The 12,843-nt window shown below is 35.8% G+C and overlaps 1 protein-coding gene across 3 annotated transcripts in view; it reads left to right on the top strand.

Annotated features, from left to right (window-relative positions):
• The window catches only part of LOC140334470 (ras GTPase-activating protein 4-like), a 66,137-nt gene that overhangs the window by 50,295 nt on the left and 2,999 nt on the right, over positions 1-12,843 (top strand). For 2 of the 3 annotated variants that reach the window (XM_072416756.1, XM_072416750.1), the window contains exons 10-18: positions 460-613; positions 2,451-2,515; positions 4,961-5,073; positions 6,770-6,962; positions 7,816-7,953; positions 8,477-8,621; positions 9,666-9,835; positions 10,137-10,274; positions 11,157-11,292. In XM_072416756.1, coding sequence (XP_072272857.1) covers positions 460-613; positions 2,451-2,515; positions 4,961-5,073; positions 6,770-6,962; positions 7,816-7,953; positions 8,477-8,621; positions 9,666-9,835; positions 10,137-10,274; positions 11,157-11,292 — 1,252 coding nt within the window. Of the gene's footprint in view, positions 1-459; positions 614-2,450; positions 2,516-4,960; positions 5,074-6,769; positions 6,963-7,815; positions 7,954-8,476; positions 8,622-9,665; positions 9,836-10,136; positions 10,275-11,156; positions 11,293-12,843 lie in introns of those variants that run through there. The other variant, XM_072416764.1, reaches the window with a different exon arrangement.

Genomic DNA, 12,843 nt, shown 5'->3' with positions numbered 1-12,843 from the left:
AATTAAGTAAAGGACAGTGCTAGTCATCAAAGCAAATTAATTACTATATTTACATACTTGTAATATTACAAAGAACTCAGACCATAGATAGACTAAAAACACACATACAGTAAAAGGTTTTGTACATGCTAAGGCTGGGTATGTGCCGGATAAACTTTCATTTAATTGGAAGGGTTGAGTCTTAAGTGATTGCGAAGTAAGACGTACTTCCAACCAATCATTACCAACCAATTTTTTTACTTGTGAAATGATTGGATGTTGGAAAATCCCTATCGGAAAATCAACTTGATCAGTTGGCTGAGTGAAAAATTGGCCGTAGTTCTTAACCAATGCATCATTTTGGCTTTAGGCTTAGTTCTGCTAATAATGTATAGCATTATTTTAACATTCAGTTGCCTGATCATCCCTAGCAGTGGACATCAAAACTTTATTTTTACAAAATGTTTATGTTTCCAACAGGTAAAATGTGGACCTTTATTAACACTGATAGATGAAACCACATCTGCTGAATGCAGACAGGAAGTGGCCACTAACCTTGTGAAGATTTTCTTAGGACAAGGGCTAGCAAAGGAATTCCTTGATCTGTTATTCAGACTTGAGCTGGAAAAAACAAGTAAGTGATACCTGTGTTAGTAAGTGTCTGGTTCCAAAGACAGTAGTGCCATTTCTTACATGGACATGACATTGTAGCATTCTTTCTTTTTTAGTGGGACTGCAAGTGTCAGGAAGGGTTAAAGAACAACACAAAACACCCAGGCACTGCCTAAATAAAAGTTATTACATCAGCAGCAGCAAAAACAGGATCTCAAAGTTTGGTTTAAGGAGAGTCCTAACATTTCTTTACATGTTTCCAGAAAATACAGCACTCAAATATATACTATCTGTAGTGACAAGTATGCATTGTTCCCAATCAATCATATTGTTACACAACCATTACTGGCTCATTTTGGTCAAACAACGTTGTTGTACTATACTGTCAAAAGCATGCACAAATTATCATCATTTATTTCCAGCTGCTCCACTTCTCATGGGCATTTACAACTACAATTTTATTCTTATCAGGTCTCTCCAACCAACGCTGGTATGGGACGGAGGACTCACACAGGGACATAGACTGCTTAAACAAATTCATCTGTACATCTACTCAGTACTCAGTCATGTTGTATAATTTGCTAAAAAGATCAACTCTTAGGTAGCCTTCTAATAGTAGTACCAGAAAGCCATGCTGCTCTTACTACACCAGCTGCTATGACATTTACTAAATTGGAATAGTGGTGATTGGTGATACATAATGGAATCATTATATGTGTATGTAAATAACAATAAAATGATCTGTTAAAAAGGGAAGAGATTTTAAGCAAACCTTTAAGAAGGATGAAAAAACAATAGAGATTATTCAAACCACCAGCATTCACCTACAACTGAAGTTTTTTTTTTCTTTTTGAAATTGGCCTTAAATAGCTAATTTAGGACACCAGCATGTCTTACTGCTCATAGACCTAAGGTGGCTACATAATGGTTGATGGTTGGTTGACCTGGTAAACTATTGACATGTCGCTGATAGTTATTATTGCTATATCTGGCATAACAGTCATAAAGGCATCAACCAAACCAGTCGAGCACCACTCTACTCTGACAGGGGACATAAGCAGGGGGGGCTTCTAACAGCCAGCAGCCAAAAGGAGTTGTCCCTTCCGTTTTGAATACCAGGCAGTGGTGGCAGAACTGCGTTGCTGTTGTTGTTACTGATATAGTGATCAGGAGTGCCCTAGTTTTCAGTCGATTTATGGTAGATTCAAATGGCCACTTTAGTGACAGGTTGAATAAAGGAACATGTGAATATTTTTGCCACGTATCTGCCCTAAATTTAGCGGGATCCTTAACCTCCATTTCAGTCATGAACACACAGAATGGGCCTGATTTATTAGGGCTGTCTAAAACTGGAGAAGATAGATTATCATGGGAAAACCTGGGTGATCCAGCAATGATTTTTAAGAAATGCATTCCAGGTTTGCTGGAACACCCAGTTTCACCTATATAATTTATTAGTCTATCGTCTTCAGTCTTGGAGAGCTTTAATAAATCAGGGCCAATGTCAGGGTAATTTGGAAGTAAAACAGGTATTTTGCCAGAATTATTGTAGGAGGAAACTGGAGCCTCCTAAATAAGCACGCAAACATAAGTAGAACATGCAAACATGTAGATAATATTCTTGTCTGGGACTGAACTTCTGAACTAGCACTGTTCTATGAATATAATATCCTGCTTGTCAGAACAACACAACAATATTACTAACAGGCATTTATTTGGAGTTGTGTGATGCTGGTATAAGGGTAGTAGGAAACAAATCATTCAATTTGTACTTCTGTTCTATTTAGAGCTGACACATGATATTTTTACATTGTATATATTGGAGTTTAAATTTAAAATCTCATATGTTATTATTACAGATGAACCAAACACATTATTCAGAAGTAATTCTTTAGCTTCCAAGTCAATGGAATCCTTTCTTAAGGTAAACAATCTATTTCTGATTTCTCATCCTATCTTTCTCATTCTTGTATATAAGATGTCTACATGTGAAAACTTTATCTGACGCAAAAGGAAACACAAGTTATACACAGCTCTGCACTAATGACCTACAACATCCATCATTACAAGTGTTTGAATTGTGTTACAATTACAGGGCAGCAAAGTACTTTAAATGATGTGTTTTGTAAAAAGTAGGGTCTGTTTATAAAACAGTAAATCTGACATTCACCCTGGTGAATCAGTCCCTGGTGTAGAATCAATTACTGCAATGGAAACACATTGACCTGGAAGATTCTGTATCGAATGTTTCAGTGAATGTCAGATTCACTGCTTTTTTAATATACAGAACTGTACATTTTTTACTGATTTATTCTGAAAGTCTAAACCATTTGTTGATTGGATTTTTTGGGTAGAGATTTCAGTTATCCAATTTTAATTTAGATATTAGCTTCAGGTTTTCACTCAGCAATGTTTCCCACACCACTAAAAATATACTTATGACAAAACAAGAGCATCTAACAAGTATCCTTATTGTTTTATTTAATTAGCACTCTTTGTTTCCCATATGAATATTTTGTGATATACAGTCGTGAGCAGGATAAAAGACATCCTTGTTTAATTCTAAGGTTTTGAGTTTAGGACAAAATACAGTTAGGTAAAAACAACCACAGGGGAACAACAACACATGATATATTACAGCATGTCAATATATACAACAAGGACTAAATGCAAAAGTAATATTTAAAAAAAAAAATTAGGAATTAGGATGATAAGTAATATCCAGTTGCTGCTTATCAAATGCATTTGATTATTGGTCATCAAAAAGTGTGACCACCTCTGTAAAAGCAGTATGTATGGCAGTTTGCTGAACTAGAGTCTTCAAGTGTTTGTTAACACAATACCATGGAGGAAAGACATCAGTAATGATCATGGAGAAGAATCCTGGGAGGGTTATAAAGCCATTTAGAAAAAATGTGATATTCATCACTCTTTATTGAGAAAGATTTTTCCCAAGTGGAAAATACGGAAAAGGTTTGCCAATCTTCCCACAAGTGGACGTCCCAGCAAAGTCACCCCAATGCCAGACTTTACTTTGTATTCACAAAGGTATTGGCCCATAGGAGAAATGTAACATTTGCTTTGGTTCAACATGGGTATACGTGTATGGGTATACCAAAGAAATTAAGTTTATTGTCTGCCCAACTTTCAGATTTAGATAAAGTAGTCTCACCCATAACAAAATCATACTTTTTAATCTGTGTTAGTGTTATCAAAATTGTGTTTTCACTTAGAGCTTTAGCTGTGTGTACACATCTTTGATAAGGAAACCACCTGTATACACTTGCCCTCTTTATAAGATATTATGTTCAGGCTTAAAACTATTTGTTATTGCTAATCTGACTTTCTAGAAGATAACCCAGAGGTAAAAGACATATATATACCCTATTTCGGTAAAGTTTTTGAGAAGATATCAAAAATGCTGGTAATGTATGGCAATAAATTTGATGGGTGAGTCCACCAAAGTGATATTTTATTTCTAGGTCAGTCTGATGAGCTGGTTTAGGGACCATTACTACAATGACTGGATGATTTTCTCGGGAGCCATTGGAAAGAGCATACCATATCACACAGAAATGTAGTGCATGCTGCACTTTTGCTGCAGTGCATTGGTAAGATGCATTTGGAGTGCCAATAAAATCTAACTGCAGTCCAACACACCAATGTGTGTCTTATGTGTTAAAGAACTGAGTCTTATGTTTTGTATGGAATCTGCTTTAGTGCAACGTGCTAGAGTAAACATGCCCTAAGTCTTTTTCTTATGTTTTTTGAACACTCCAACACCTAAATTTTCCCCTCCAACTTTGGATGTTCCAGCATCTCTTTTGGATTCTCTTTTATATAAAGTAAAAAGTTAAAGGAGGAACTGCTTATAAAACCCACACTAGGTGAGCAAACCCAGAAATTTGAGCACAAAAAAGCTCACTTATGTAAAATCCTGTCAAGGCATTTGCCTCTCCATCGGCTACCAAAAAATGGAAATATCAGTTTTTGGGGGACTTACCCTTTAAAAAAGTATGATCCTTGTTGTCATAGCTGTCCAGCATTTTATGACCTTCTGCAGGATGATGCACCAGCTCTGCTCTCAATAATGGAATCTTCATAAGGATACACAGAAAAGTCTTTAAAATTTGTCAGTTTTGCTTAGGGGGTACATAAAATCTTGATAATGAGGCCCCAGAGAACTGTAACGTTTGGCAGAGGATCACATTTTTAGCTGCTATCCAGTTAAGGAATAAAAAGACAGTCAACAAACTTGTTTTTTTTTAAATATTATTACACAGTATTTATATAGCGCCAACATATTACGCAGTGCTTTTCAAAGTCCATAGTCATGTCACTAACGCATCATTTTTATGATAAACTGTAGGTAGCAGGAACCCAGTATCTACACAATGTTGTTGGATCAACAATCAGTCGTATCTTTGAAGAGAAAAAATATATTGAACTGGATCCTAGTAAAGTGGAGATTAAAGAAGCTGGGTAAGTGCGAATATTTGGATTCTACTATTGTTTATTGAGTTAAATCTTAATTTTAATAATGAATACTGAAGCAGGTGATTTTCATTGTGCAGTTTTGTACACTGCAGCATTTTTTTAAAAGGAGCAGCTGCATACAAACATTACACCTTACAAACTTCAGCATTTTTTCTGTCACTTGTGTATTCCCCATCTGAATACATTTAGTTGAGTCAGGAGGCTTAGTACTGAGCCACAGCTGTCATTTACATTAAGGATGAGCTGCATGGTCACTGACAGCAGCACACGTCTAGCAAGAGGTTGAAATCTGCCCCTCTTCACCAAAAAAGAAAAAAGTCTTGAATAAAATGTTTTGTGTAGAGTCCTGCTTTAATATAAAATGTTCTTATTTCAGTTTTTCAGTAATAATATTTATACAGTGTTCACATAAATGTTACACTGACCAGAGGCTAAACGTCTAACCTTCTGTTAAATCTTTCATCCACTTGGAAGATTTGCAGTCATAATAGAAGCATATCATATGAAAAACTTGGATGGATGTCAGAAATAGGTCTTTGACCTTAAATCCTAGGAAGGAGGAAGTGAATACTGATAACTAATGATTTTTACATCCTGTATGACTTTGGATTGCATAATTATGTATTTATCAGAACATCTGATACGCCAGAACACAAAAACATACACACATTTCATTCAGTATAAATGTTACCTTTTTTACTTGTTTTACATTTTTACATGCTTGCCATTAGCTTACCGTACATTGATAAGAATGTTTACATTAACCTATGATGAATAGGGATTATGCAAACAGCTTCTGAACTTTCATTTAAGACCTACAATGGGTTGACAGGCAGCAGCCAGCAGCCTTGGAGACATCGGGGGTGAGGGCAAGCATCCCACTGTGTGCCCAAGACATGTCATCTTTCATACTTCTCAAAATGTCAAAGGTTTAATAAAAAATGCATCACTCTTTTGTAAAAATATTAGGACCAGATTAACATATTACGGTTATAAAGTTGTATACTGTATGTATTTTAACTCATTTATTTCTTTATATACATATATTGTTTATATATGTATCCAACAAGGTCCATCTGTCAAATATATGTCTAATATCTAAACATCTAAAGTTTTTTTAGAAAAGGGAATTTTAGAAAACTTGGTGTAGTAGTAATTTTAAGGCCGACAATATCAGAGGTCACATCCTCTGCATTTAGACAACTTAAGGAAATCAATTTCTCTCCTCTTGAATATTCATATTATATTACCTTGAAAAAGTGGTTTCTAAATTATTTTTCAATTGGGACCTTCTCTAGTGTGGGCAATATGGATTACAGCAGAGGTGACCTTATCCATGTCATGGGTCAGGTCATGTTTACCATACCTTTGACTTTAATATTCACCTTACAGCTTTGATTTCTGAAGAATTCTCTACTAAATCTCTCTTCTTCCTTCTTAATAGAAAGTAGCCTTGTAGAGACTACTGGTGACATAACTGCATAATAAATGGAGGAAAAACTCCCTATTTGTAGCATATATAATATAATGCTCCACAATATAAAAACAACTGTTGCTTCAAATTGAAGATCCCTGTGCCCCACGCATCTTGGAGATGTGTCCCTATTAATGTACTGATTTGTAAAATGAAATTTTATATTCAAATTGAACATGTACAATTTTATCCTGTTTTCCTTCCCAGGTGCTCAGGGTTACACCGCATCCAGACTGAGAGTGAAACAATCCTGCAAAGTGCTCAGTATCTCCAGTCTTACCTGACTGATCTTCTTATAGCAATAGCCAAGTCGGTTAGGATTTGTCCAGCCATCATACGAGCTACATTTCGGCAACTCTACAAGCGGGTGGAAGAGTGCTTTCCAGAAAATAAACATATGGTTTGTAAAGACAACTTAGCAGACTAATTATCTATTTAATTTACATATTTTCCAACATAATTACCCCCTTCCCCACCCACCATTAACATTACGAAATACAAGAGCAAGGTTTCTCTATTTATTAGACTGTTGTTTGGAAGCACAACTATGTGATACATCTTTTAACCAGAGCCTTTCTCAAACAGGGTTTCTGCACCAGGTTTTAGGAGTTCAGTGAGCAGTGTAATAATGCAATGTAAATTTTCCCAGTGATCACTGGGACCTATCCTACTGTCTACACTGTAAAGGAAATCTTGTGTAATGGGGAAGGGGGGTGCTTTTATACTGATCACCACGGTAGAGGAGCTCAATAACCAATATTGCCAGGGGCATTTTTCCCCTGACAATAAATGGCTCAAGGGTTCCTCTGCAAAAAGGCTGATCTAGAAAGTTATCTTTAATATAAGGGAAAAAGTGGCAACAAAATATTCTGCCTTTGTTTTCCAATATTTTAGAAGATATTAATTTGTTGTCAGGAAGCGTACATGTAGGACATAGAAATGGTTCTGAAATAATAATGATTCATAACTGCTAACATGTACTTTTACTTATTTTGGCTGTATATTGATGAATATCAGCTAGCCACTGGAATTTTATAGATCATCTGCACATGAAAATGTATTTTACCGAAAGGTAGTGAAAAAAACAATAAACGAATAAAGTGTAGCATCCAGCAGTAAAAATCAGATTTACTGCTGAATTAGGTAAATCTACTTTGTATTTAGCTTAACATTCTTGCAGTATAATGGTTGTTTATATTAAATGTCACAATTTTATTAGCTTTTGACAATTTTCCCTTTTTTTTGTTTTGCAGAATGTAAAGTTTATTGCAATCACCAGTTTCTTGTGTCTCCGTTTTATTTCTCCTGCAATCATGTCTCCTAAGCTTTTCTATCTCAGAGAAAAACATGCAGATGCTCGGACCAGCCGGACACTGTTGCTGTTAGCTAAGGTAACAGACTCATCATTGTATACTACATCTGTCAAATTACAGTAAATGTTTAGCACTGCAGCTACATGTAGTGTCATACAAGTCTTACAAAAACCTAAATAAAAATAACTGGGTACTATTTGCGCACCAATAAAAGTGCACCAATTGAGAAAGTCTGAGAATAAATAATAACTTTGGCTGAGTATTTCAATTTCACTTACTTTTTGTACCATGAGCATGCATGCACAATGAGTGTCCATAAAGAATATACACTGCTGGTTTTCTATCTTGGTACTTGTTTGGGTCAGATATAGCCGAGGGATATCTTCCTTCTCCATGCATTTTGTTTACATAGTCGTTTCATTATTAATGGAAACACACAAATAAATGTTATCATTGGGAATATTAAAACAGAAAATATATCTTCTTGCATTTCCATGGACTTATTCAAATATCCAAGAAATATATTATATTATGAGAATGCAACCATGAATTAATTTTAGAATTATACCATTTCAAAATAGATATGTTTTTTGTATTGTAGGCAATACAGAATGTTGGTAACATGGATGCTCCAGCAAGTAGAGCCAAGGAATCCTGGATGGCTCCGCTACAGCCAACCATTCAGCAAGGAGTTTCACAGTTGAAGGAATTCATAATTAAACTCATAGATATTGAGGAGAAGGAAGGTAATACTGTATTTAACAATTGTTTACCTACATTGTTTTAAGAATGTCAAATATTAAGTAAGTAAAAAATGAAAATATCCACTAATCCAAATAAGTAGGATTGAAGTCAAAACATCCGTTGCACCACCTTGAGGTAAAGGCAGAGGACGATTTTGTCTTTATTCTGTCTGTCTCCTAGTTGGTTTAGAGTGACAGGTATTGGTGAAATTTTGTATCTTTGGGTTTGTCAGAATTTAATGAAAATAAGGGAAGGTATTGTCCAGGTTAGAATTCTTTTGAAAAATTGTGCATTTCCCAATAAAAGTTTAAGCTTTCTTGATTGGATCCTATATATTTTCTTTAGAGATTGGTAGCTGTTATATATTGATATATGTTGATGTTGTTATGTTGTATGATGCAGATTTCAGAAATGAGGGGACTTGTAAAGATGCCAACACAGTGTATCTCCTGGTGTGAAACAATAGAATAAAAGCACATACTGCTGTCAGGACTTTCAGGAGACTACTAGTCAAGTTAAGGGGAACTTAACTCACTTAGTATTCACACCAGGGACAAGGTGGACAGGACATATCCTGTCCTTGGTGCCCACACTAGGTGAGTTTAAGTCATCTAACCAGAAAATAATAGCCACATACTGAAAGCTGGAGAGGATAGCAAAGTAAGAGACAAGTTCAAAACTAATATATCAGTAAGAGACGCCATCAGGACTTGCTGTCCCCTATAAGGCCTGTATTCAAAATTCATGTTGTTGGTGATTAATATTAACAATATCTTATTGCTCTTCAGACACCTTCTATACCTAGGCTAGATAACAATTGGGTGAAGATAAATTGGGGGAGCCAGTGAACATCAGATTACGGGGTTTAGGGGTGCAATGGGGCGACAAGACATGCCAAGGTTAGTTAAAAAAACAGGAAATAACAATGTTTTAAATAGGAACACAGCATAGGTAAGGCTCATTGCAAGAATACGAAATGGATTGCCAACGTGGCATGTTTAGTTTCTTTGGTAATGACATTTATTATATTGACTTTCATCTTACAGAGCTTGATTTACAGAGGTCACTCAATCTACAGAGCCTTACTGTCAAAGAAGGTCAGTTAATGGTTTACAAAACAAAATGCAAAGGATACCTGCTGACTTCATCTTTCAAAAAGCTTTTCCTCTCTCTAACGGTTGATGCCTTAAATTTTGCCAAGACTCAGTTCTCAAAGGTAAAATGATTGAAATATCACCTCTCACTCCAAATTCTTTATTCTTTTAAAATATTTATGGTTTGTGAATATAATTGTGTATTTTTATGGAGAAGTACAATTAAAATATTGCTTCCAATATATCTTGTTCATGTTTGTAAAAATGTGTGTGTGTAAATATATATATATATATATATATATATATATATAATATATTCTAAATGCATGAAAACATCTCATTGACAGCTGCTTTGTGACCATAGAACTCATTATTTCACAGGCATTTAGGTAAAAAGTCTCTTTTTTATGTTTTCTGTGACAGACAAGTTCATTTATACCCCTATCAAGAATTCGAGCTTTGGAAAAAGTAGAAGAAAAGAGTTTTGGGAATTCCAATGTAATGCAGATCATTTACACTGATGAAACGGGGAGCCTGGAAGCATTATATTTGCAGTGTAAGGTACTGATAAATTGCATTTTAATGGCAAATAAATTTCAGTAATGTAAGGTGGTAGAGATTTTAACACTAAGCTAGAAATAGTATGAAGCAATGTACTTGGATTATCACTTTGCTTAGTTACAGCATTTATAAAATTACAGTGTAAAGTATAGAAGGAGAATATTAGAAATTTGTGAATGTCAGACATATTTATAGGTCAGTCAAAAATTGATTTGTTGATATTTTTTTCCTGATTATTATTGCCCCTAGGAATCATACCCACTTATACAAAGAAACAACACACGCTGTACAGCCTAATGTTATTACATTAGCCTGGACCTAAATCATATACCATTATTGTTAGCCTCTAAAAGTTATATTGGCAGTCCAGAATATAGAAATAATATTATGGGTTGCTTATAGACACACATAGACAAAACATCTTCAGGTTTAGAGCAGGGCTCCAGCCAAAATCCCTGAACAGGATGATGTCCTTTTATAAAGATTTTGCTATTTGCCAAGTGTCAGTGATGGAAAGAGAGGAAGGTCACAACCTGTAACAAGGCCACAACCTGTAATAAATGGGGTCTTTTTGTGCTGGGACCTCTTTTGGGGTTTTATTTTTTTATATACACATTGAACACAAATTGGTAAAGAATGAAAGGGAACAGACAAAATGGACAGCTATGTGGGAAAATAACTGTTTTTGCAATATTATTATGTGGCTTACGATGTTGCATGGGACCTTCCGGCCCACACAACAGGAAGACATATCCACCTGGACAGGTGTATTGTGTTAGACAGGCAGTGCAGTTTTTTAAAACCAGTTTTGCGTTTAGTTAGAAATGCTTTTTAAAGCCTTTATACAATACTAAGTAAAATATTTGTATCAATCTATTTTAGTGTGTTAATGAACTGAATCAATGGCTGTCAGCATTAAGGAAAGTCTGTGTGAACAACACTGACATGTTGTGCTCTTATCATCCTGGCGTATTTAAAGGGGAGAAATGGAGCTGCTGCCACCAGAAGGACAAAGGAGGTATTGTACACATTATGGCATTTACACAAGAAAAGGTCCTGTTCAATACATCATATTTAGTTTTCACTGCATTTATATATAGGTATAGAATTCAGTTAAGCACATTTGTGTTTTTTTTTTCATTATAATTGGTGCTAAACCAAAGCATTTTATTATAATATAATACATTTAAAGTAATAAATAATACAATTTGTAATATCCAAATTGTGACGTATTATCGAGTTGTGAAATTGTGGGACTGTAAATTGCAGCTACCATTGATTAGCTCAGTGTGCAATCCCCAGAGCACTACAGGTTAATTAATCTGTAGTGCCCCGGGGAGCGCCTGCAGTCAAAGCTGTGACCCCAAAGTTCCCACAGTCATGTGACCGTAGGAACTGAACTGCAAATAAACTCTGCAGTTCCACTATGATCCCCGGGGCACACAGGTTAATTAACCTGTAGTGCCCCGGGGATTGCACAATCTTCTCAATGATTGCAGTCTTGGCTGCAATCATTGAGAAGATGTTTCACAAGTTTCTCTTACTTTGTAACACACACAGAAATATGATACATTTGTTACATTTTTCTAGCAGTAGATAAAAGAAAAATGTTACAAATGTATCATAATATTACTATGCTGGAGAGTGTGTTATAGAGTAAAGCTGCGTACACACTTGCAATTTTTGTCGTTGGAAAGGATCTTTCACGATCCTTTCCAACGACAAAGGACTACTCGATGCATGAACGGTGCTGTACATACAGCACCATTCTGCTCTATGGAGAGGGGAGGGGAAGAGCGACAGAGCGGCACCCTGCTGCGCGCTCTCCCCTTCCCTTTCAATAGGATCGGTTGTCGTCCATCGTCCGTGGATCCGCCAGGACGGTCGTTCGGACGATGGACGACGCCGACTGTACACACGCCAGATTTTCGCCCGATATCTGGCCGATGCCGATTATCGGGCGATAAAAATCTGACGTGTGTACACAGCTTAAGAGATATCATGTGTAGGATAACCTGTAAAAAAAAATAAATAAATAAACACACTCAATAAATTAATTTAACATTAATTTTTATTTTTTTAACACATTTTTTATTCAAATTTTTGCCATAGCATCTCGTTTTTTTTCGGGTCGGGTCCACCCAAGTTTGAACAGCCAAATTCAGGTCGAATATAAGGACAACCTGAATTGGAACACCACCACCACTAAGCAGCAATGGCTGTGGTTTGGACTGTGGCTAATTTTTTGGTTTCCATAGGAGAGAATTATTTTTTTAAGAAACCAGCTAGGGTTATATACTTACTAGCCAACCCCTGTGAGACAAGATTTTTGCTTTTTTGCTCAATATACACAGGCAGGAGCCCTAAAAAGCAAACCTGACACATACAAGTACCTCACATGCCATTTGATGCTAGGACAGGACAGGACAGGACAGGACAATCACAGGACAGGACAGGACAATCACTCAAAGCTTCTTCTTTTAAAAACATAAGTAAAGAAAAAAAAAACATTTTTAGGGACAAATTCTAACAGTGTAAAATGCAGAATAGGTAAAATGCCAATCATTAA

The sequence above is a fragment of the Pyxicephalus adspersus genome, chromosome 1 (assembly GCF_032062135.1).
Source record: "Pyxicephalus adspersus chromosome 1, UCB_Pads_2.0, whole genome shotgun sequence".
Lineage (NCBI taxonomy): Eukaryota > Metazoa > Chordata > Amphibia > Anura > Pyxicephalidae > Pyxicephalus > Pyxicephalus adspersus.
Note: the sequence above shows the minus strand (reverse complement) of the source record. Positions and strands in the feature narration are given on the sequence as shown.